Below are 25,760 nucleotides of genomic sequence, written 5' to 3' on the forward strand. Positions count from 1 at the left end.
CAGTGTTTGTGAAGCAATATCGCTTGCCTCTCGCATCCATGGAGTCCCTTACTGAAATAATTAAGATCCTTGAGTCCCGGGGAATAATCCGTCCAGTTCACAGCACTTTCAATAATCCGGTGCTGGGAATATTGAAGCCAAAAGGCCAGTGGAGACTCTGCGCCGACCTTAGGGAGCTCAACAAACGGGTCCATACTTCCCGATGGCCTCTGCCCTACATTGACCAAGGGCTGGCCCAGATTCAGGGGTCACAGGTATTCACAGCAATAGACCTGACCAATGGATACTGGACCGTGCCTGTCAGTAGGGAGGACCAATACAAACTGGCTTTTACCTTTGGGGGCCAGCAGAACACATGGACCCGGACTCCCTTCGGATACCTCAACTCCGGCAATGAATTCAACATTTTCCTACATAAGGCCATGCCCGACCTGGGTGCGAGGGGTAACCTGGCTTATGTAGATGATGTCCTCATCAAAAGTTCATCTGTGGAGGAACACATAACGGAGTTCCGTTATGTTCTGACACAGTTGAGGGCCGCCGGAGCAAAACTTTCCTTTCAGAAAGCACAGTGGTGTAGAACCCGTGTTAATTTCTTGGGGCATGAGATTACTCCTCAGGTCTCTGTCCCCAAGAAAAGAAAGTGGAAGCACTCAAGAAACTGAAAGACCCCACAACTCTGCGGGAACTAAGGAGCCTTCTTGGACTGACTAATTACAGCAGAACGTTCATTGAGGACTACACAGAGATCACAAGACGCTTGATCCATCTTTTGAAGGGGGGGTCAAGTGGGAGTGGGGTCCAGAACAAGCCGAAGCGGTAAGACAACTCAAAAGAAGCCTCTCACAAGTGCCTTGCCTAGCTTAGCCTGTCAAAAACAAGGAGTTCTTCTTGGAGACAGGGTTCTCTAATACATGCTTGACTGCAGTATTATACCAAAAGCATGACAAGGTCAATAAAGTGATCTCCTATGCGAGTAAACCTTTATCCTTTGTGGAGGAAAAATTCAACGATTGTGAGAAGGCACTCCTGGCAACGGTGTGGGCATTGAAGAATTGCTGCCCATTTATCCAGGGGGAACACATCATAGTGGAGACTCCACACCAGCCTCTGCAATATCTCCAAAGTGACAGAATCTGGGCCGGAAATGTGAGTAATTCCCGAATTACTTCCTAGATTCTGTCAATGCAAGGCTTTCCTGTGGAGGTCAGATATGGCCAAAACAAGAAGAGTCCCCTCGCGCAAGGTCTGGCTGACTTGCATGATTGTGCCAGAGAAAACTGTCTCGAGGACGAAAGTCTAAAAATCAAGGACAACACGGAGGCATACCTTAATTCCCCACACAAAGTCTTTGAAGAGGACAAGTGTGAGGGAATGCCCACTGTCTATGTGGATGGATGCTCTTACCATGTTGACAACGACGGGGAGAAAGAACTGGTGGCTGGCGTAGGGAATGCATGGGTGAAGGAGTTTCCAGAACCCTCCGCTGGATACAAAATTGGTCCCCGAAGTAGTCAGGTGGCAGAATTGATGGCTGTGCATCAAGCCATCCTCACTGCTGTCCAACATCAACTCCACAAACTGGTCATAATCACAGATTCGGATTATGTACGGAACGGGTTCGTGGAGCACCTGGTTAATTGGAAAACCAGAGGCATGTAATGTGCTAATAACAAACCCTTGAAACATGGGAAGTTAATCCAAAACATTGATGATCTGGTCACATCGAATGGGATGACCATCTACTGGAAAAAGATCAAGGGTCATTCCAAAGTAGAGGGACCAGACAAAACTGGAAATGACTTAGCTGTTCAGCTGGCCAAAACCGGGGCCATCCAAGGGGATCTAATAGAAATAGAGTCCCTGTTGGGGGAAATCCAGATCACTGTTATCACTAGGTCCCAGACAAATGCTCACAATGATCTTTCAACTGCACAATGGAGTAAGGAGACCCCTGATGCTGATTTAATTACAGTTCAGAAAGGGGATCCAATTATTGGTAAGTTTTACCAACACCTTGAGGACCCTGAGAACTTTCCCCTGACGGATACCGATTACATTGGGAAAGAGGACCTAAGAGTGTTGATGAAATGTCCAAAAATGTTCTGAATCCAAGACAATTTGCTGGTAAGGAAATCCAAAGCTGGCCACGATCAGTGGGTGGTTCCTACCTCATTCCGAAGCCTGATGTTAAGTCACACCCATGATGCGGCCACCGCCGGTCATAGGGGGTTTCACAAACCACTGGAAATCTTAAGAGAGGTTGCATACTGGCCACACATGGGGCAGGACCTTGACCAATACTTGAAGGGGTGTCTTGTGTGTGCACAATGTCAGCCATCATCCCTCACGCACCGGGCACCTCTCCAAAAGAGGGGAATGACACTCCCATGGTCAGATTTGCAAATTGACTTTGTAGGCCCCGTGATTCGCTCTGCTAGGGGGAATAAGTACATGTTGACGGTGACATGCTTGTTTACCAAGTGGGTGGAATGTCTCCCAGCCCCAAATTGCAAGGCAGAAACTGCAGCTGCCCTGATGATTAACCACATCTTTTCCCGTTTTGGTCTACCTCAAAGGATTGAGTCAGACAGAGGTAGCCACTTCACCAGTGAAGTAATGACAAAGATGTGGGAGATACTGGGGGTCAAAAGAAAGCTACATATTGCTTATAGGCCAGCTTCTTCTGGAGCAGTGGAACGTTACAACCGGACAATTGTGAGCATCATAAAAAAGTTTGTGGCAGATTCTGGGCCAAGTTGGGATATCCGATTACCTCTGGTCCTAATGGCCATCAGATCTACCCCTTCATCTGCAACCAAAATGTCACCATTTGAGTTGATGACCGGGCGCAAGATGGTGCTTCCCCAGCACTTGCTCTACAGGACCCAAGAGCAAACACTGATAAATGCCTCCACAACTCATGAGTATGTGGAGAATTTAAGGAAACACCTTCAACATGCTTTTGCCTATGCTCAGCGGAATCTAGAAAGATCAGCCGAGAGTATGAAGACCCACTATGACCTGAAAACTTCCAGGAAGGAATATCAGGTGGGGAACCGGGTCTATTTATACAACTTCCAAAGAAACCAGGCAAGACAGCGCAAATTTTTGCCTACATGGAAGGGACCCTTTGAGATTATAGACAAGATCTCCCCTGTGGCCTACAAGATCCGCATCCCCAAAGGCGGTTTGGCAGAGGGGGAAAACAAGTGGGTCCACATAAACCAGTTGAAGTGTTGCCATCCCAGGCACACTTTGCAGCAACTGGAGGAGTCCTCTGCAATCCCAGAGGGTACCGCTCCAGAGTAATTCAATTCCAACCCTAAAATGTCCTACATATAGCCTATCAAATTATGTGTTTCTCAAGTTTATGTGTTCCTGTCTCTTAATTTAAAAAAAATGTGCATGTTCATATCTGTTGAGTTCTAAAATATATATGCCACCCCACTATATCAATGGTGGGGGAGAAATGTCCATGAATAGGTGTTGCCGCTCTTCCTTTGTCGTCTTAGGAGAAAGAAAACCTGGAGACTGACCAAGGAGGACGATCCGGAGACCGGGAGCAGAGACCCGAGGGGCCCAGGGTACCGCCCAATCCTCCCATCAGGACCAGCAAGGAGAACTGATTGATCGACTGGAGGGAGGAAAAGATGCTGAACTGTGCCATTTGCAGAATTGGAAGAAGATTATGCGGACATACCAGTGCGTGGGTCAAAACCTTCTGTGCACTCGACTCCCCATCGACTCAAATTCAAAGTGCAGTCGCGTGGGGGGGCCTTGTTGGGTGTACTGACCCACGTTTGAGCTATCATGCTGCAACATTTGGTGCTGTGGGCTTAGAAAATCCAAGATGGCCAAAAAGCCCAGATGTGCGCCAGAATCCAGGAGAACCACACAGTTTGTGCGCACACCAAAATGGTTGCCTAACTTGCCACCCACCAGTGCGAGCATGATGGGCCAGGGTACCATGAGTGGAATGGGTGCCAAAGGTAAAACAGCAGCGCCTGTTAGCAAAAAAAAAAAACGCTTTAAAATTACCTTTGGTTTCTCTGAATGCCAGCTCAAAATGCCTATTTTCAAACATTGCAACACATCTAAAAATCTCACTGAACACCAGCAGACATCTGGCAGAATGAAGTTTTGTGTGCCTACAAAATCTGGGAAGATGAAGAGCCCAAAATAATGTTGATAACAAGACTGGCTGAGTGCTAAACTGAACTGAAAGACACTAAAATCGAAATGTTTAGAATAAATGAGTGACCTACTTTTGAGTGTCACATAGTTTGTCACTGTTGAAATGTCATAGTTTTGAACTTAGAATCAGCATTCTAGCTGCATGTGTAAAAATTGTAAGTTTGATTTAAACCGAGAACCCAAAATGACATGTAGCTAAAAACTGGCTTAAAGAGATTCCAATTCTGCCTGACAGGTTCCCAGGCCTGGATGCATTCTGTTGCCCCTGCCAAAAGGAGGTCACACACTCTCTGATTGAATTACCTGGGGACTGCAGGAAACTAAACAAAGGGCCCAGGCAGATGGTTTCTTGGGGGGGTCGTAAATGGCTTCCTTTTGAACAAACCCCTTCCTTGACTCAGGCAGATGGTTTATAGGGGAGGTCGTAAAGTGGCTTCCTCTTGGCAGAAACGGGGAGGGGAAGCCCCCTCTGAGGACAGGCTGAGCTTAAAGAAAGTGGATAGACGGGTTTCTCCACCATGTGACCTGGGAAGACACACCCCTGTTGGCCAGAATATGATTTTAAGAAAGATGTATAACTCATGGTGCGGACTTGTCAAAATTATCTAAATGATACCATAATTCTTGTGATTTTTCTGCCCACATGTTAAGAGGTTTTAGGACCCAGTGGTATGATCTGGGGGTTTACGAGCGGAAAAGAGGCTGTTACTCTAAATGTATGCATGTTAAAAATCTGACACTTCCTTATCTAAATGCCCACATGCCTTGCACACAATTGTATAAATTTGGAGAAAAATCTGATATTGGGAAAGCTACTAAAAAGCGCAAAAAGTGGCCATTTCTTTACCCAAGCTCCTAGAAACGCCAGGGTCGGAACAGTGCCTCCCATCAGTAATGCATGATGTGTGTATGCAATGACAAACAACTCTGTATCTGATAAATATGTATTTGGGTCAGAAATAGATTTGTGGGCAAACTGACCAGGGGAGGATCCTCTGACCCATAAAACCTACAGCATCACTCCGACTCACATTTCCTTCCCCCAATCATGGGAGAGGGGAGAATTGGGCCAATTACAAGTAGAGAGGGGCAGGCTTAGCTAGGCCCAGGCACACACCCATTTTCAAAACACATAAAAAGAGATTGCTGGGACAGGTAGAGACATTCAAATCCAGTTGCTGCGGAGCGTTTTGCCGGACCACACAACATCCAGAAGATACCAGTTCCAGACTGACTCCAGCTACATACTCCAGAACCTAGAACTTATACTTTAGAACCTAAATCAGAGGCCTAAAACCACAAGCTGAGTTCTCTGCAGCAGGCCTCAAATCATTGCAAGCTACTCACAGCCGGGCGAGCTGCTTGAATCCCTTGCCAAGAACTTTTGCCAGGACCAGTGCAGAGATCCAGGAGCCGTGCAGAGACCGCTGTATCCGGACAGACCAGACCAGAGATCCAGAGTGACCCAGACCGCTGTGAGCAGAACCAGAGAGCTGACCCAGATCACTGTGAAGTGCCGAGACCAGAACCGGAGTCCAGTCCAAAACCTGACCAGATCTGTGGCGAGGCCTATTTCAAATTTATATTGTGAGTACCTAGCAGAACTGTGCAGAACCAATCTCTTAGTTAAAATAATCTAATCCAAACTATTTTAACCTAAGTAGAACAGCCTCATAGAAATCGTGTCATCTGTCATTTGTAAAGCTGCACAACTGTCACCTGTCAATTCTGAAGCTGCAAGCTGTCACCTGTCATTTTGAGTTTACTTTAAATCCGAAAAACTACCTTTATTTAATCGTCCGTATCTCTCGAACCGTTTGGGATAGGAACGAAATTTAACTTTCCTCTGAAAGCTTAGAATCTCAGCTAGACCTACAACTGACTTGCTACTCCTTATACTTTTGCCATAATCACGATTCACGCACTCGCGAATTCTACCGCGATTTGCGATTTGGTTAAAAATCCAGCCACGTGTACGCATCAGCAGTCATTTCTTTCCTTGCTAAAAATTTGTTTGCCTCTTAATCACCATCTCTGAATCATTGCTAAAGTGAGCCTGAACTCATCCCAAGTATCTCTCACTCACCCTCAACCTCTTAAAGGGAATTAAAAGCATCTTCAGCATATTTCTCACTTCATTGCCACCACATTCAAAGCACTTGGGCCTGTGTTTTAAAACTCATACCGGTTTTCTCTAAGCTTGCTGGGGGGGAACTGAATTTCGTATTGTATTTGATTGCATTCCTGAGAACTGTGTGCTCCTCTTTCCATCTACTTCCATGTCTTACATTGCATAGGGGAGGGGGGTTAATTGCCAGAGAAAAAGTGATTATATTATCTTTTGCTAAAATCATCTCAAGTATTTCTGTACTGCATTGTATTCCTCATTGCTTTTCCCTTGAAATCATAAAAGTATTTTTGCTCCTTTATCCATCCTATACTAACTCCTCATTGATTATAAAGAAGTGTGCTAGTGCCAGATTACCCATTGTTGATTAACATTATATTTATAAGGGCGATATCGATTATTAATTTATTATAAAAGCGTGGTATCTATATTTTGTCTTATTTCTCAAATAAACCTTTTAAACTTGCAAAACAGAACTACTTCTTGGCTCAGTGGGGTCAGGGGGATTCTAAGAGAGGGGTGTTATATAGGGGTAGTCATCCAGAACTCATGAACTGGACATAAAGATATATCAATAAGGGTTTCCATTCAGTATCCCAGACTAGGCATTGACTTAGCTGTAGTGTTGAATTGAATCTTCTTACAGGCTGTACATTTGGTCTCCCTAGGACAGACACTACACTTACAGGCAAAACGTGCCTGCTAGCAAAATCACTGATAGCAACGTCTTGAATCAAGGGTGCTGTGCGGACAATGGTGCAATGGGACAGGCTTTTGTTATGGTGTAATGATCAGGAGCACATAATTAGGGACGTATCCGGTTGCTCTGCCCATCTCAGGGATTACTGAAGTAGCTTTTGTTGCTACCTCAAGAGAAGGGCCAGTGAAGGGGGCCAGTGGTGCCCAGGGCTTGTGGCTTACTGAGATGACCCTTTGATGTTTTCCAACAAGCCTCTAGATTCAACTATGTTGTTATATTGTACTATGTCCCTCTATGTATCCCTGCCTCTTTACTCTGTGGGATATGTGCTTTCTTCGGTTCCATGTGTTAATATCCCAGCAAAAAATATTGCGATACAAAAATATCACCATCATTTTGCAGGCGATATTGAGCCAGGGACCCTGCGGGGGACACCCCCATAACCCCTGCATTATTTTTAAATGTGCAGGGGACACCTCCACAACCCACGCTCCCACAAATTATACCCACCAAAAATATCACCTATGGCGAGACAAACGACCATATGTACGGCGATATTTTTGGTGGGGATAATATGTAGGGATACCCTTTCTTCTTCATGCTCTGGCCGAGTTATGAATTTGAATGTTCTTGTCATGTTTGTTGTATGGACGAATGTTCATTTTGGGGAAAAAATATTTCAATACAAATTATTTTATAAATAAGTATACATAACATACATTCTAAGCTCTGCAATAATAGTTGTTTTTATTACTCAACATAATGGTTCACAATGTATCGACCTTGGAAGGAAGAAAAGTGAGCATGCCAAGCTTCAATTTGATACAATTTCTTCCAGGCTGCAGAAAGTTGTTTAGAGGCAAGCACTTTGCTCGCTATCTTGCCATCATTTGCCTTCATAATGATGTGTTGCTCTTGGCAGAGGGTGCATTTTATCTTGTAGCTAAGGATGTGGTTCTGCAGTGCATGGCGTGTTTCAATAATATTTGTAAGGTTGTGCTGCTTTTTCAGATGGCGTGTTTTTACTTTTGTCTGTGTGGCCTGCAATGTGCTTTTGTGTTTGCCAGTGTACACGTAGTATATTGTCACTGTTGTGATTCCTGTATCTCTAAAAATGCTGCTCTGACACGTGTTGTGTTTTTGTCTCTGTCAAAAGGGAGAATTAGTATTTGAACATCCAGTGTTTATAGCCACATATGTAAGGATACAGTGTAGTGACACATGGTGTTTTATTGCATGCGTGTTTCCTTTTTCAGTTCAGTGTTTGTACTGCAATTGACACATGAGGCATCATTCCAGAAACATACTGGCACTCTTGCAATCTTGCACAGTAATGGTGCAAGAGCAAACATTACCTTAGTGTAAATGCATATTCTTTAAATATATTTTTGCACAAAGGCAATTTGTGCACTAGCATTAATTCTGCGTCGTATATTCACTAGACTAAACATTTCCCTGGCACAAATATGCATGCAATAATATATATTTGCACTAGGGCAATAAGTGCTGTAGAGCTAATCCATGTAAATGTGCACTTGCTCTGGTTTTGCTCTTCTAGTATTACAGAATGGAAAGTGTAATTTTTGCAGCAATCCATATTACATAAAAATGTTTCAAGTCGAGCCGAAGTTAAGGCGATGTGAATATTGTACTATCTTTGCTGCATAACATAAAAAGAAACAGTTTTTGCCTCACACGAAACTTCATTTTCCACATTTAAAAAAGAAGCAACATGTGTTTCCTTATTGAATATACAGGAACAAAAAACATAGCGAAAAGAAGAGTTTGTGTGTTCATGTTTCCTTCCTTGGTTTAAAGGTCTATATAGTAGTGTCCGCTATAAAAGTGTAGCAAACCCTATTTGCTCTATTATCTATCACTTTGGCTGACATAATTTCAATTCACTGAAAAATAATTACGCAGTATGAATTGAAGTATTCATTGTTTAGTCCTTTCTTTACTATGGAAACAGACATGGTAACACGTGAATGTTCTGAGTTGTTAGCACGGTTGAAAACGTTGGGTACCATTGCCCCTGTCATGCTATTTTACTCCCTCTCCATGTTTCAGCAGTTGGCCTCGCGGGGCCTTAATGTAACCCCACCTACAGGGTTCTGAAATCTAAAGCTCTTGCTTCATTGGCCCTGTTGGCGACTTCGAGGCAAGAGTGTGTTTATTCCAGTAACAAAGCGTGTTAATAACCACATATGGATGTTTGTGGTTTCTGTGTACAATGTTGTTGACATGCTTCGAAAGGAATGAACCTTTGAAGGGGGACAATACCAACACCATAATGACATGGCAATAAATAAATAAAGACATCCAATGTACCACACAGCAGATTGTGGCCTCATCACGAGTCTGGCGGTAACCCTTATATGCGATGGTAGCGCTATTACCGCCACATTTAATGGTCTGCCAGATTATGGCTTTGGTGGATTTCCCTCCAGCTCTGAGCTGGGGGGAAATCCGCGGCAAAATTGCCAATTTTCGGCACGATTACCGGCAGCGGGAAATCCGCCGGCTGTACATTTTTCCCATTGGGCCCAATGGGGAATTAGGAATTCCCGAATGGGCCCAATGGTGAATGGGCAATAACACTTCCGCCAAACCCGTGATCCGACGCTAATAGCACCGGGGGGTTTGGCGGTAGGGCTATTAGCGCCGGCACTAATAGGCGCGGTGTTACCGCCCAACTCGCGATGAGCCCCTATGCTTATGGAAATCTACAAACCAACCCACTCCCTTGCAAAGGCAAATTTTCACTGAGAACATTCTTGTTTTTTGCATTACAATTTTTTTTTAAAGCTGTAGAGTGGCAGAGGCGACATACCAGCATGTGTGAGGGTGATGGTGGCAAGCAGCATGTAACCAAGAATCTGCACTTCTGGTATGATATGTTATTTGTAATGCGCTTAATACCCAGAGGTTTGTAAGCGTGGACCCGGGGATCGAACCTGCGTTGCTCCGTGTCATCTTGCTTCCAAGGCTGTTCTAAGCCTGATGTAGCCTTCCTGCTCCACCAGGTTAGCGAGCGCTTTCTACCCTCTTGTGTTACGGGTAAGTAGCAATTTCCAATGTTGGTGTTACTGAGTACCCTATCAGGTTAACTTTGTATTTTTCTGAATTGGTATGTTTTGCTAATGCAGATTCATATTTTCTTTTTTTTTATAACACTTTTTATTTGAGTTTAGACAACGAGACACCATGAACATAGGCATTCAACTAAAAATTATGGCAGTAATGGTAGTAAGTGGCAGAAGGGTCCAGGGTACATTGGGTATATCAAAAGAGCAAGGCGGCTGGCAGTTCCGAGTCTATCGGGTGTCCAAACAAAAAAGTCTATCGGGTGTCCAAACAAAAAAAAGGGGGGGGGGGAGAACAAGGGACGGGGGGAGGAGAGAAAGACATTTCTCAGTGTATGTCTAGCCATTTCCCCCAAATCTTCTCGAATTTCCGGGGGCATCCTCTCGCATTGTAGATGTGTTGTTCCATAGATGCGCATCTGCTTACTTCATTGATTTGTCGGCTCAAGCATAATGACTCTGCCAAACCCCAAGTTGCAGCAATCATCTGTTTCCCTGCTCCCAGTGCCACTGCTAGGAACGATTTTTCAGATTTGGTGAGGTCCACTGCTCCCCAGATTCCCAAGAATGTCATTTTGGGGTGTTTCAGGATTGTTGATCCCATTATGTTGGAGACCTCATTGATGCACTCGTCCCAGAAGGACTGTAACATGTCGCAGTCCCAGATCATATGAAAGAAAGTGCCTGTTTCTCGCTTACATCAGAGATAAGTCCCATCCCCTGTCCCTCCCCATTTGGCAAGGGCTGTTCGAGGACAGTAGGTGCGGTGAGGTATTCTAAGTTGTATCAGCCTCAGTTTAGCCTCAATAACCATCTCTCGGGGGAACATCAATGCGTCTACCCAATCCTCCAGTTCCAGCTGCCCCAGGTCCCTTTCCTACTTTTCTTTCAGTTTGGTGAGACCCTTGATTCCGAAATATTTAATGGCCTGGTAAAGAGTGGAGGTGACTTTGGAGGCGATACGTTGTGGGAGAATGTTGGTCTCCAGGGGGGAGCACGGGGTATGATAGTTGTGCCTGGGAACTGGGTATGCATGGCATGAGCAAGTTGTGCATGCCTAAACCGGTCCATAGGCGCCAGGCCAAATTTGTCGTTCAGGAGTTCAAACTCTAATAGGCGTCCCTCTTGGATCACATGTGCCAGTGTGCATAACCCTTGCTTTTCCGAGTTCTCAAAGTAGCCCATTTTTTGTATTTATGGGAGGTGTGTATTGTGCCATAAACGTTGAGCTAGTGTCGGTTTTGCTCCCCATCCAATATGTTTATGTGACTCTCTCCAGGTATGCCGGATGTGCAGTGACATTCTTGGTATTTTTGATACCAGTCCCTTGTCCGCGTATAGAACCTGGAGGGGAGGTATGGGGTGCATGGCTGCTGTCTCTATGCATATGTTTGGTAGTGTAGCATCCTCATGTAGCCATTAATTTACTACACCCGTCTGTGCCGCTAGATAGTATGTGTGAATGCATGGTAGCCCAATGCCACCCTCCCATAGTGAGCGCTGCAGTGTTGTGAGAGCGATTCTGCATTGTTTTCCTCCCCAAAGCAGTGTACGTAGGTTCTTGTCTATTAGTGGAAAGGTTTCGAGCTCGATGGGGAGTGGGGCATTTTGTATAACGTACAAGAGTCTCTGGAGTGTCATCATCTTGAACAGCGCTGCCCTGGCCATTAGTGATAGTGGGAGTGATTGCCAATGGTGACATCCCTACTGAATCTGTCTAGTGGGAGTGATTGCCAATGGTGACGTCCCTACCGAATCTGTCTAGTACGGGGTTGTAGGTTAAGGTGAAGCAACCCATCTAATGTTGGGCCAATACGAATGCCCAGGTATGTAAAGTCCCGTATGGAGATGAGGTAGGGACATATTTCGAGGATTGCGGTGTCACCACCCTGAATCAGGAAGTACACGTTTTTTTGATTGTTCACCTTTAGACCGGCAAAGTTTTGGTATTCCCTACGAGTGTGGGTCACAATTGGGCAGGAGCTCACCGGGTTGCTAAGGCATATGAGGAGGTCACCTGCATATAGTGAAAGTCCGTCCTCCACTCCCCCCGGCCAGGTGAATCAGGACCAGTTTTTATCTGTGCAGAGTTTAATTGCCAGTGGCTCGATAGCTAGTAAGAATAGAAGGGGGGGAAAGGGCAGCCCTGCCTGGTTCCACGGCCAAATGCGAACAATCTGGACAACTTGCCGTTCACCCTCACAGTCACTTCCGGGGATGCGTAGAGAAGCTTAACCCAGGAGATGAAGCCCTGCACGAAGTTCATTCGTCCCATGATATCCCATAGAGCCTCCCAAGCGACCGAGTCAAATGCTTTCTCGAAGTCGACCGCTAGCAAGGCTAGTGGGTACGGTATCTCTTGTGTCCTGTCGAGGGCAGGTTGGACTCTGCGTAGGTTCATGCTTGTTGAAGCTGTGCTAGTGCTTCTTGTACTTCATTTTCAGTGATCTCAGTGTTTCTGTGAGGAGGGCAATATCTGGTGAGTATCTGTTCAGGTATTGGAGCACTAGTCTACGTTTGACACTGGAACCAAGGCCATTGAGGTTCCATGTCATTAGGGACAGTTTAGCAGCGTGAGTTCTATGTGCATGTGCAGCGTATTAAGGATCAAGAAGGATCTTCTGTCTTGGTGGCTCCCCAGCCCATGTGTGTCCCCTCCCATCCTCTGTATCAGTGCTCCCTGCACGTTGCTCTCGCCGCTGTCATGCAGGTATGTGGCATAAACTCTGCGTATGCGAATGTACCATTTCCGAAGGCCCTTTTAGGGGCTGCCATATAACTGTGTGGTTTAACCCGGGGCATTGCAGGTGCCCCAATACCGACGGATGAAGCCTCTGCGCTACTTGCGCCAACTATAGCAAGTATCTTGACCTCTCTTTCTGTAACTCTCGGTAGTCAACACCCATGAACTCCCCCCACTCTTCCCCCCCCAAACCGGAAGCACGTGTCACCCAAACGTGTAACCATAAACAATAAGAACTTATTTGGGGAACTCCCCAGGGGGTTAGTGTCATGGTCACTAGGCAGGAGCCCAGCCCTCCACTACATACAGGGTCCCAATGGACCCAGTTTTGGCACCTATGGCACCATGCTCATTTCAAAGTGTGCTCAGCACACAGAATACCAGGGGCACGTGCAGCAAGGCCGGGCGGGGCCCGAATATATCAGGGAAGGCATGTGCAGAAGGCAGAAGGAGGAGCTAGGTGGGGCCACAAGGCGGAGCCTGCAGGGAGTGGCTGGGGTCAGGCTATATACGCCGGCCCCACCTGAAGACTGGCGCTTTGGGTTAGTTTGCTGTCAGCAACTTAACGCTTACCGCCGACTCTTACCTGATCCAACACGTGCGCTTCCAGCCTCTGGAACCCTTCTCCACCTACCTGGTTCAACACGCACATCTTCAGCCACCTCAACCATCTTACAGTCACAACGCACGCCTTGCCTGCGATCACACCATCGTCGGAAGCACGGTCATCTGCTTTCACTCTGCAGTCGCCGCGCAAGCCTTACCAGTGATCGCTTTGTCAAGGGAAGCATCTCCATCTGCTCCTGACTCGACCGCAGTCATACTCACCTTCCTGGAGTCCTTGACAGGTACAGTCCAGCAACCTTACCTGTTCCGAATTCTTTCTACGCGAGACCTTCTTCAGGTGCTGCCTCCATGCGGGCCTTCATCTCCAACCGCTATCAGGAGTCAGATACCGTTCTCCAACCATCGCCGACCTGCCGCACCTGCAAAGCGAGTAAGAGTTACAAGGTGAGCGATCGCACAGACCTTAACTCGCTAAAGAGACATTATTTATGAACTTGGTGCAGTTTCAGAAACCACCCGCTTACCTACTAGTGGTGGAAACTTCCGGAGCTACTTCCTTGTCATCACGCGCTCCTGGATCATCCTCTTCATTGCTACAGGGGAGAAAGAACAATATACCAATACGAACAATATCCCTTGGGACAGTACCATTACAAGAACACGGACAATAAGAAAGTCATAAACACTTACCTTCAATATGGAATGGTCACAGCAGGCCTGGACCACCGCAATCAAGACCAGTGACATAACTAGGTCCATCTGCAGCGCTCCTGCTGAAGGACGGTGAGCTTGCATGGGCAAACTTCTGCGCACCACATTCTGGCACGAAAGGGAAAAGAAGCGACCTGAGGAAGCCAGCTCCAGGGAGGGCTCCAACCATGCCCCAACACCCCTGCAGAGACCAGGTGAGCGTAACAGTTAGGCCATTGTGCTTTCTTCCCATTCTGTGCTGCCTGTTCTGAGTAAGAATGTTTTACAAGTGAAGTGTACCATACTCAGGGGGAAGGGAGGGTAAGAGAACCAGTGTGGGCTCTCCTTCAAAGCGGCTCAGTCAGTTGAGCAGCGGTGCCACTCTAGTCCTCAGGTCTTTCCAACGCTGCCCGGCAAGTTGTCTTCTGTGCTGTCCATGCTTGGAATGGGTGTTTGCCCCCGGGCCGGGGTGCTGCAGCCATTTTCTTTCCTCAGTGTGTGGTCTCTAGATCTTGGGGAGGATAAAACCTGAGTCTCGAGCCAGTCCCATGCCTCTTTCGGGTTCTGAAACACTTGGACAGTGTCATTGTGGTACAGTTTAAGAGTGGCAGGGAAGAAAAGTGCATATTTGATGCTCAGGGATGCCAGCTTCCGTTTGATGGAGTCATAGGACTGGCGGGCCTTTTGGACCTCTCGCGTGTAGTCGGGGAAGAACCCTATCCGGCCCCCGTTATAGGTGATTGGACCTTTTGAGCGTGCCATATGAAGTATTGTGTTTCGGTCCCGATAGTTCATGTGCTTGGCGATCACCGTTTCATGGGGGCGGCTCTGGGCATCGGTCTGCTAGTTGGGACCCTATGCGCCCTTTCGATGGAGAAAAAATTTGAGAGCTTTTGGGGAGCCATTAGGTCTGCAAGCCAATACTCTAAGAAGAGTTCCATGGACAGCCTTCATCCCGCTCTGGGAGCTTGAGTATGCAGAGGTTATTGCACCGAGATTGGCCTTCGCTGTCATCGGCCCTGGTCTCTAGGGTGGTGAGTTTCTTCTCCATATGCACTAGGCGCTCCTCCATTCTCTTGGCCACGTCTTCAGTGTCAGAGATTCTCTGCTCTGTTTCTCCCACACGAGATGTCAAGTTCCGCAGGTCATGGCGTAGGAAGGAAACCTCTGAGGTTAAGACATCGATTTCCGTCTCCACCAAGGTCTTGGAGTCACCAATGGCGGTCATTATGTCCATGAGGGACAGCATCTGCCCTGTGCTGTTAGGTTGGGTATATTTTCCGGCCTGGTCAGCGCAGTTAGGGGCCTTCACCGGGACAGACATAGTGTATCTATCTATTTTGTTTGTGTGGGCGTCTTGCGGGGTATGTGTCGCCCCATCCGGGTCTGTTGGTGGGTAGGTCCACAGGGCGGTTTGCGACCCACTTGTCCGAGGTCTGGTGCACAGCAGAGCCCTGGCAGGTGTCAGGGATCTCAGGTAGCATTAATGGAGTTGAGGGAGTCCTGAATTCCTTGTTGGCCATTGCTCTGGTCTAGCACTGGCCCACTGGAGGGGGGATGGGCAGTACTGTATGCCCCGTGGCCTCTGCGTGGCCTTGGGCTTGGGTGCACTTTGGTCAGTTCGGTACAATGTCCTGGTTCCACCCAGCAACCATGCCGGTAGTCAGCCCCCTTATTCAGCGAGTGCCTTCCATGTAGATATTAGTGGTGTGGCTCTCTGCGCCCACAATCTGGTGTCCTGTGGGGCAGCTTGGGTGAGGTGTGGGTCCCTGAGTAGGCCCACTGGTTGTATGGGGTCTCTGGTCACACGTGCTGCAAGGTGGTACCGCTCCCCTGTGGGCGCCGGGAGAGATGGGGGGCGTAGCACTGTTTTCGGTCGGCTGAGCCGTGATTGTCCAAGACAATGTAGCCCTCCCGACCCTCAGGAGCCCCCACTCACTTGTATGGGATGTTTTCATGCCAGGGGTCTGTGGTTCATTTGGTGGTTCATACGCCAGTTCCCTGCGTGTCTTTGAAGTACACACTGGTGTCTACGGAGCTTGTCTCTGTGTGTGGTCCTCCCTCTGTCTTTCTTTCACTTGCACCCAGGACTGGGAAGAGAAGGTGTCTCCTCGCAGCACCTCTGCAGCTCAGGGGTAGTTCAGTGTGTGTGTTGTGCCGTGCTCAGATCGCGCACCAGTGCTCTATGCAAGGCATAGCCGTTGGCCACTGCTACTAGGCCGTTTGCGTATCTTGAGGCCAGCTCAGCCTGTTCAGGTTGCCGGCGTTCCGATTCCGCTTCTTGTAATCGGGCTCCCGCTCGGCACCTCTCCACCACCGGTTGGGTGGGTCTGCCGGGTCATCAACCGGGTGTAGAGTCTGTGTTGCGGTCTGGCGGGAGGCCCTGTTCCCCCGCTCACATTGGTCCAGTGGAGCTCCTCCCCTTGCAGATGCTGCAGGCGAATTCCTATCGGCATGTAGTTCGGGGAGTCTCCAATTTTCTCCAGGATTTCAAGGGGATGGTGTGTGATCCCCCCTTCTCCGCTGGTACCGTCTCTCTGCAGCTTTTTCCCCAGAAAAGTCAGGATAAATGTAGGATTCAGGCAGCCCAATCGGAGCAGCAGGAAACTATGACTGCATCCGACGGCTGCTCAACAGCGCCCCCGATTCATATTTTCTTCTGCTTAATTCTTTGTCTCAACTGTGTCTTGCTCAGCCTATACTCTTCAGGTTCGTAGACATTATCTATCGACAATATCCCTCTCCAAAAGTGAAAAGCTAATTAGTTTTAGAAGCCTCTGCTTAATCAATATTACTTCTTGTTTGTGACCAGTATGAGCTAGTAAGTGGGATAACCAATTCGAGTCAGAAAACCTGTGGGTCTAGCTACACTTAATAAAAAAGCTAATTTCCTACTAAGGCAAATTTCAGCTTGTAGTCATGATAACTATGACTGTAAATCAAACTATCCGCTATACCGTAGTTACATGTTATGTTGGAATTAGAAAACTAAGAATGTGTTCATATGCGTTAATTAGTGCCCCATTATTTGCGCCCAATTTATGGTATCAATTTTGTCAACATGTGAATGATTGTATTTACTTATGTTATTTATTTGCTGAAGGTACTGTCTGTTTCAACCAGAGACACTTACAAAAGGGAAACAACAGTTGATGGAGCAATCCTTAGTCAATTGTCCAACATAAGATGAAGAGAAAGTGATAACTGAATGGTGGATGGTGGATAATACATGGAACAGAGACTGGGGACAGGGTACAGGCACATAGAAGGCTATCCCAGTAGTCCAGGTGGCTGAAGTCCAGGCTATGAATGAGGTATTTGGTAGTGTTATAAGTGAGGAGGGGCATATTTTCCTGATATTGAACAGACTAATCTCAATCACAATTGAGGTAGAATTAATGAAGTGCTGTAGGCTAACATCACTATTTAAAAGGACGCTTAGGTTGCCTGAGGAGTGGGGAGAATGAATCAGGTAGAATTGCTATGGGTAAAGGAAGGAGAAGGGGAGCAGTGAGGGCATAAAGGTAGCTTACTTTGATCTTGGAGGAGGTAAGCATCAAGCAACAAAGTGGCATCCAGTGATGGATCCCGGAAAGACAAGCAGATAAGCAGGTGGAGAGGCCAGAAGTAAGGACAGGCAAGGAGAAGAAGATTTGTGTGTTGTCCACAAAGAGATAGAATACATTAAAGATGGAGATCAGTTGACTCATGGAGGAGGTGTAGAGGGTGAACAGGAATTGGCCAAGGACCAAGCCTTGGTGGATACCAGAAGGGTGGTAAACAGAAGTTTCAGAGTTCCCAGAGATGGAGTAGGATTGAAGACAAAGATACGTTGACACTTAGTCAAAGGTAGGGTACTGAAATCCAAGGTCAGTGAGACTCTGAAGAAGAGAGTAGTGTTCCACCATATTTAGGGACGTTCAAAGGTCCTGTAGGATTAAGATAGGGATTAGGTTACAGTGGTGAGCTGAGGTCGTAAAACAGTTAGAGTCATGGTTAAGGCATGCTTCAATAGAATGCTGTCTTGGAAATCCAGATTCAGCAGAGTACCATAGGTTGTTAAAATCCAGATGTGAGACTTTCAAGGATTTTGGATTAGAGAGAAAGGAGAGATATGGGTGATATTTAGCAGGATGGTTGGGATCAGTTGGGGGCTTCATTAAGATTGTTAGAAGTGTTTCTGCCTTGATGCAGATGGCAACGATTACTGGTGAGGGAAGTTGAAGTTGTAGGTGAGATAAGAGCAATTTGAAGGTGATATTCAATGCCAGATTGAGGATCTGAGGGGTGCTTCATGGTGGGGATGAAACGTAAAGAGGGTGACTTTTCGAGAGGGATAGTGATGATCATAGGGAGGGAGAAGAGCCAGGTTAAAATATGGAAAGGCCTCTTCAATTGTGGAGCCCTTGGGAGGAACAAGAGAGAAGATGGGTGACCTGGCTTTAGATAAGCATGGGGCCATAGAGGTAATGTTTGAATTTCTATTTCTTTGTGGTGGGGTTTGGAGGTTGAAAGCGTGGGTTCAAATGCTGATCCTGAAGTGGTGGATGGCGTGGACAGGGGTGGTTTCAAACAGTGAGCTTAGATGAGAGGTTTCAAAAGGGGAAATAAGTCATGCCGAGAGAGTTTCTTTGAGAGTGAGTGTATTGTGGATGTGAGGTAAGGTCCTGATGATGGGAGAGATTAGTGGGGAGGTTAATCTTACTGGGGCCTGTTGTTGGTGCTTCATTTGGAAGGAGTTGAGAAGGAGGTTGCAGCAGTAGAAGTTGAGTATGCCTCGGGCTAATAGCTTAGGAAGATGGTGAGAGGTATGGGTGGGAGGAGTTCAGTGGCAGTAAATTCCAGTGGTAGAAAGTCAGAGGGAAGAAGGGAGACAGAGAAATGTATCTTTTTGATCATCATGTCAACCCCACCTCCTCTTTTGGAAGAGTGGGATGCTTTTCAGAAGATAGCAGCATTGGTGCATATGTGTAAAGGAGAAGGGGTAGCAGAGTCAAGGAGGGTGATCCAAGTCTTAATGATGTCCATTACTGCTCAGGGGCATCATGAAGGTCAAAGTAAGCAGTGATGAGGAAAGTTATATTACAAAGAGAAAACAACTTTGATGGACCTGCTGGCATTCCAATCTATGATCTGCAGATTGAACAGGTAACAGCGAAGAGAATGTTTTGTTCACTTAGCTATCTGATGAGTACTGGTGAACACGGTTGTAATCCTTTCCTTCTCTGTTGCCATGCCTATAGTTACTTCTGATTGACATTGTCCTCCATATGTCCTCTTTTAGGGCTCCACAGTCATGGGAACAGTTTTGAGGATGATCTAACACTTGGCGCAGAAGGTAAGCAATTGGTGATCCAAATAAATGCATCTATCTATATATATAAAAGTCAAAATGTGTTTGTGGTGGGATTTGTGGCGAAGCGTTGTTCCTTATACAATTCCACACCATTTCACCAATCTGCACCAAATGTTGCATAGTTACCTGTTAGGGCTCTCTGCACATTACTGGCTACATGACATTTGGACACCCCACCCGTTGCTCAGATTTCAGCACAAGTCAAAATATGTTTGTGGGAAAGAGTTGATCCTTAAACAATTCCATATCGTTTCACCAATCTGCACCTATCTTTGCATAGCTGCCTGTTAGAACCCTCTGGACATTACTGGTTATATGACATTTGGACACCCTACCCCATTCCCTGGATTTCAGCACAAGTCAACATTGGTTTGTGGTGGGATTTGTGGTGAAGCGTTGTTCCTTATACAATTCCACACAGTTTCACAAAACTGCACCACATTGTGCAGAGTTACCTGTTAGGATCCTCTGGACATTACTAGCTACATGACATTTGGATATCCCACCCCGTTCCCTGATTTCAGCACATTCACACGCAAGATGGTTGCCTGAAATCAGTGAAACATCAATGTGGTCGTTGACCGACCGGTACGAACACGAGGAACAAAACTCGAGGTCCAGGCCTAGGATGCACGGTTTCCAAGATATTTGCATCTCAATGCACTGCAATAAACTGCACCTCGCCGGGGTGAGGCAACAGGTGGGGAGAGAGCATATAAATTCCCAGTGTGCAGCAGCACACCAACACTCGCCTCCGCTCAACATCTGTTCCAGAGTATGTCAGCCAGCCACATGCGCCCATTCTAAGTGCAGTTTACTTCAGGTTGCAAAGTGAATCAAGGGATAAGCGAATCAGAACAGCAACCTACAGGATCAGTGTTATCATGTCTGTCTACAGAACCCGTTCGTAGAACGGGTACTTCTGCTAGTTCTAAATAAAAAGCCAGTAGTGAAAAGGAAACATTAAAATCAGAAGAATTATGAATTAACATACAAAACTGATGTCACCCTTTCCAAGTAAGTCTCACACCATTTCAATCATTTGTATTTATCCATTTGTCCTTTCTTGCCCACCTCCTTAAGACTGTGTTTGTGTTTCTAAATTGCCTGTACGTTCAGATTACGTAATATCACTGATGTTATTTTATGTTATTTTATGTACATCACTTAGAAGTCTTTGGGCTGAACTGGCTCTTAAACATACCATAAATAAAGTGCATGACTAAATAATGGCACAAGTATCACTAAGTGGGGAATTTGCTTATAGTATAGAAATTATGTATTCACACATTGCATTGTCCACCTGCAGCCTTAGCACTCATGTAAAGTCATGGGGCCAAATTCAGAAGTTCTACGGCATGTTTTTCAGTACCCCACATTTCTTGCCTCCAGGGTATTCCAACTACATTTCCTCACAATTAACAAAAACGATTGTCAAAATTAAGAAAGTGTTGTGCCACCTGACACTAAAACCCATGATACGCAGCTTGTGCTGAAGGGTTGTGGCTGTTATCATATCACTTTTAACTGAATAGTGAGCTTTACAGTAGTTTGGTTATCAATAGAACTGAATCTTCTTCACTATCCCAACAGACTTAGCAGTAGGATAAGGGATACTGAAGAGAATTATACCTTTCCTTGACCTGGAGCAGAAGAGAAAAGCACTCTGTCTTTTATGTTCACAGTGATTCTGATAGGATTTGCAGGACGGAGCAGGTTAACGGATTGTAAAATCCACTCTCTCTGCTATCGCTGGGCCGTGCCAGAGAACTGTCAGTATCTATGTCAGCATCTAACTGTGATGCTGGCAGAGATGATTGAATCCATAGTGATTCATTGTAATGTGGGTGTGAACGGGCGCAGGGACGCAGGACCACTCAGATTCCCGTGACTCTTTACAGCTCTACCAAAAAGGAATCACAGTCCCAGAGAGTGAACCACAGACATGCAAATGCAAGCAGACATCATGTAATTGCATCCCGCTTCAAATGAGGAGGTCCCTAGTAATATATAGGTTGCCCCATAAATTCTGTATTGTACTTGTCTTCTGCAGCGATACTAATGTAAAATGTAAAATGGTAGGTTTTCCAGAAAAAATTGAAAAGGTGATTTGCAAAACAATCCCAGACAATGTCAGGATTAAACCTCAAGTATTGCCCTACTTCTTGCACCCCCTGTTCCCCCACTATCGGTGGTGGGTGGTGTGAGTTGTCGATGCTGCTCATTCTCTCCAAAAACAATCAACTTTCATCCAGGCATGGATGCAAACCATCAGTTACCTCTCTGGTGGATCTGGTGCTATTGTCTAGGTATGATGAGCAGTGAACAATTAAATCACTACAAGTCAGGGGTATCAAAACTTACAACAATCAAAAGGTTATGATGAAACCTTAAGTGGTGCCTTGTATGACATGATACAGGTTTGATAATATCTGTCTCCGTATGTTCTATATAATCAGAACGTTCTGCAATGTGTAGTAAGACCTAGCTACTTGGTCAATCAATCTGCAGTAGCATCCTTTGAAAAGCGATTTGCCTGGCCAATCCAAACCATTGTTTATATCTTCCAATTTTGCCTTCAACATTATGCATTTTTACAACATGGAGCATTACGCTGAGTGAGCCCCCAAGGTTTCTGTATTCATCGTGGTCTGCCGCATGAGTCACCTCATCCCTCACAAAAGTGTTGTCAAGGAAATTGGAACATGTGTTTTTTTCAGATTGAGATCAGTAATGCAATTGCATTCTTCACCATGCCAAAAAAAGTTTAATTCTTTCCTTCGAAGGTTTGAGGCACCTAAATACACAGATTGTTCAATGCACTAGGACAATGGGTTGAAGAAGGCAATTTGGTTCCGATTGTTGCTCGTTGAGAGATGTGAATCTAACCACATAAGTGTTTAAAGACTCGGCCTGCCATAGCCTATATTGACACATATGCACCCTTACAAAAGAATTCAGACAAAAGAGCATTGCCAGCTTGCCTGATAGTGCCTTTAGCCACTGCCTCCACTATCCAGCTAATCGGGTAAACAAATCTATGATGGTACTTCATGTATGTATGTATGTAGGTATGCATGTATGTATGTATTCTGTTGTATGTTTTTTTCATTTATTTTTGGTCTTTTATATTGGGCATTCGAGTGTAGCACCATCTGTTCACTCAAAATATTCTGGCATAAAATACTGAGTAACAATGGCTTCTCCACACTCAAAGCCACATGTAGTTGGCACCGGCCTCCCTTCATAGTACTCATCAACTATCTTGACTCCAGGTAACAGGAGTAATTGTGCTTTCATGCCAGTCACACACTGTTCAAATAGTCTACAAAATAATGCAATGTCTTAAATAATTTTTCAACAACAATATACCCGGCATACATCATCATATTGATACCCCACAACCATTAGCAACAATCTTTCCATCCCATAGAGCATAGCATAAACATATACCACATTCTCGGCCTGTTTCTCCAACAATCTTGCTGACACTTTTATGTCCCTTAAGCCAACTGTGTACAAAGATGATACCTTCCCCACTGCTCACTCAAAGGAGATCAAGGGAGGGTCCCTCACCCCCGTCTCAAAATAGTAAATTCCTCACTCACACAAGACAACTTCCCATCAGCCTAAAATGAGACTTATCTACCTTTTACTTAAAAGCCCATCTTGGACCCAGACGTTCTCACAAAGTACCAACATATTGTTAGCCTCCCTTTCGTTGGAAACATCTGTGAGAAGGAAGTTGCCAACCAACTATATGATAAAATTAACCAACAGGGCCTGCACCACGATTACCAATCTGGATTTAGAATGAAATGTAGCACAGAAACAGCCCCCATCCAGGTCAAATATGACACTCTTCCAATAATGCACAAAGACAATTCATGCCTCCCAGTTCACCTCAACCTATCTGCCTTGTTTTTACCCATTGGACCACCTTACACTGACCATCCACTGTCAAACAGACTGCGCTTCTCACGTGCACTTCTCAACTGGTTCACATTTTATCTCTCGGACTGGCTCCAAGCCATACAAATGGGCATTGTCAGGTCAAACCACTGCCCATACACCTGTAGAGTCCCAAAAGGCAAAATACATTCCTGTGTGATCCGTATTCTATACATGGAGTTGCTGAGATTATTCTTCAATGATCTTGATAGGTCTGTCTACTGATATGTGGAGAATGCCCGGTTATAACTAAAAGTTAGTTGTACCAGAACATCATGGATCAGGAATTACCTTGTCTCCATCCAAGCCTGGTGGATGAACACATACCTGAAGCCCAGCTCCAAGAAGACAGAATAAATCCTACTCATTCACCCATCTGAGCAGGATACCATTCAAGAAAGCATAATCAACATGCACCTTGACATCTTCACACCTCATCTGTCTGTGACTGCCAAATCGCCCAGGTTCACTAATGATAGCTGCCTGTCCTTCTGGCAACATTAAAAGAAACAGCCAAACTGCCTAGTAGCAGCAAGCCCTCCTCGGGAAGATGAAGCTGTTCCATCCACCTGAGGACTTCATAAACACAGTTCAGGCCCTGGTAGTCTCTCACATTGATGGGGGAAACACCCTCCTCACTGACGTTCTGGCAATATCTTTGTCTCAGGATTCCGAATACATTGCGGCATGAGTCATATTGAAAACAAGAACTGTAACCACATTGGCCTCACACTGGCTACCATATCAAAACCAGAATCCTCTTTAAGACTGCCTGCATTCATTGTAAGTCAACCAACACCTGTACACCTGACTATCTAGCCACACAACTCTACTGCTCTGGTAGGTCACTCTCCTCCAGGAGCCAGACAATCGCTGGTTTCACGATGAAACTGCAACCAGGTCATCTCTTGTTAGACCCCTGCCTACTGGAACACCTTCCTTTTGGCAATCCGAACTATGTTAATGCTCTTGAAGTTCAGGAAGAAAGAAAGGACCTCACTCTTCAGACAATACGTAGATGCCAACTTTGTTTCTTATATTCCCACATCACATCCTACCCATATGGCCAGAACATCCCTTGCTAAGTAGTCTCACTGCCTCCCTCTTCTCTTTACATTTGTCCCTCAACAGCATGTATTGCACTTTGTTGATTACTAGGTAGATTTGCGCTGAAATATACAAAAATGTCGCCCTCATTTGTGCGCCCCCACAGTCACTGCAACTTTGGGGACGCACAAAATACCGACTCCCATTACTGTACCCAAGCAGAGCAGGGGTTTCAGGGGTGTCCCCTGCTCACCTTAGGGGCAGTAACGAGAGTCGTAGCTCTGCGGGGGTGTCCCCCGCTTACCATTGTGGTAACCGGGGGACAAGAAAGTAAAACAAAAAACACCCTGCATCGTCAGCTACGACCCATGCAAGTGTGAGGAACTGACGCTGCAGGGATAGCGGGGAGTCGGCGGCGCACACAAAGTGTGCCGATGTGAAATTAAATAGCGTGGTTTGGTGGGTTATGCAGGGTCGGGGACATGGGTAAAGTGACCCATTTGATTACTGCGCTGTGGCATAATTGGCGTCAACTTTTTTGTTGGCGCAGTTACGGGCGGTGCAGTGATCACATAGATTCGATTTGCGCTATAGAAAATTGGAAATACAAAAATAAATATGAGTGTGGATCTCGATATGGAAAGCAACAGAGCACTGTTCGTCCCTCAAGTATAATCATACCCTACTGATCACCTTTAAGTTTTAACTGCTCTTTAGGCATCCCCTCTCTATAGATAAGGTAGTTCAGAGGGTAGTCCACATTATAATCTGTAAATCTGACAAACCAGTGTATACATGTTGTTCCATACAACAGCCAGGCATCGTTCCCTTTATGCTAAATACCATTTAATCCAGTTGTTCTACAATGCCATGAATGGTAGATGAAGACATCCGGGGCCAGACTATCCAAGAAATTGAGGGCTGTGCTCAATTTCTTTATTATTTATCACTGATTTTCGATTGGCCGTTTTTTATAACTATCATAGATAGCACTGTTTTTAACCAGAGCGTGACCAAGGAAGAGCAATTATCAAAGGGGCGCTAAGTGCTGCTTTGATAATTGCTCACGCTAGCACCTCTTTGATAATGTGGCGGGCAGTCTGCCTCCTATGCAGCACGCTGCGTTAAGTACACCTGGCCATTTAGTGCTACCTTTCGCTTCCTATGAACAGATACAGTGTGGCGACCTGTTCGCAATAGCTTTGGGTGCTTTTCTCTCTACCTTCCTTTGCTTCCTTTGCCGCTCACTTTCCCAACATTGCACCTATACCCTCGCTGAACCCTTCTTGGGCTTT

At 45.9% G+C, this 25,760-nt stretch overlaps 1 protein-coding gene across 2 annotated transcripts in view; it reads left to right on the top strand.

The window, feature by feature from the left end:
* Positions 1-25,760, top strand: part of TESPA1 (thymocyte expressed, positive selection associated 1) — a 913,752-nt gene that overhangs the window by 613,660 nt on the left and 274,332 nt on the right. For both annotated transcript variants that reach the window (XM_069653203.1, XM_069653204.1), the window contains one exon: positions 19,396-19,449. In XM_069653203.1, coding sequence (XP_069509304.1) covers positions 19,396-19,449 — 54 coding nt within the window. The remainder of the gene's footprint in view (positions 1-19,395; positions 19,450-25,760) is intronic.

The sequence above is a fragment of the Ambystoma mexicanum genome, chromosome 3q (genome assembly GCF_040938575.1).
Source record: "Ambystoma mexicanum isolate Mex_15411 chromosome 3q, UKY_AmexF1_1, whole genome shotgun sequence".
NCBI lineage: Eukaryota > Metazoa > Chordata > Amphibia > Caudata > Ambystomatidae > Ambystoma > Ambystoma mexicanum.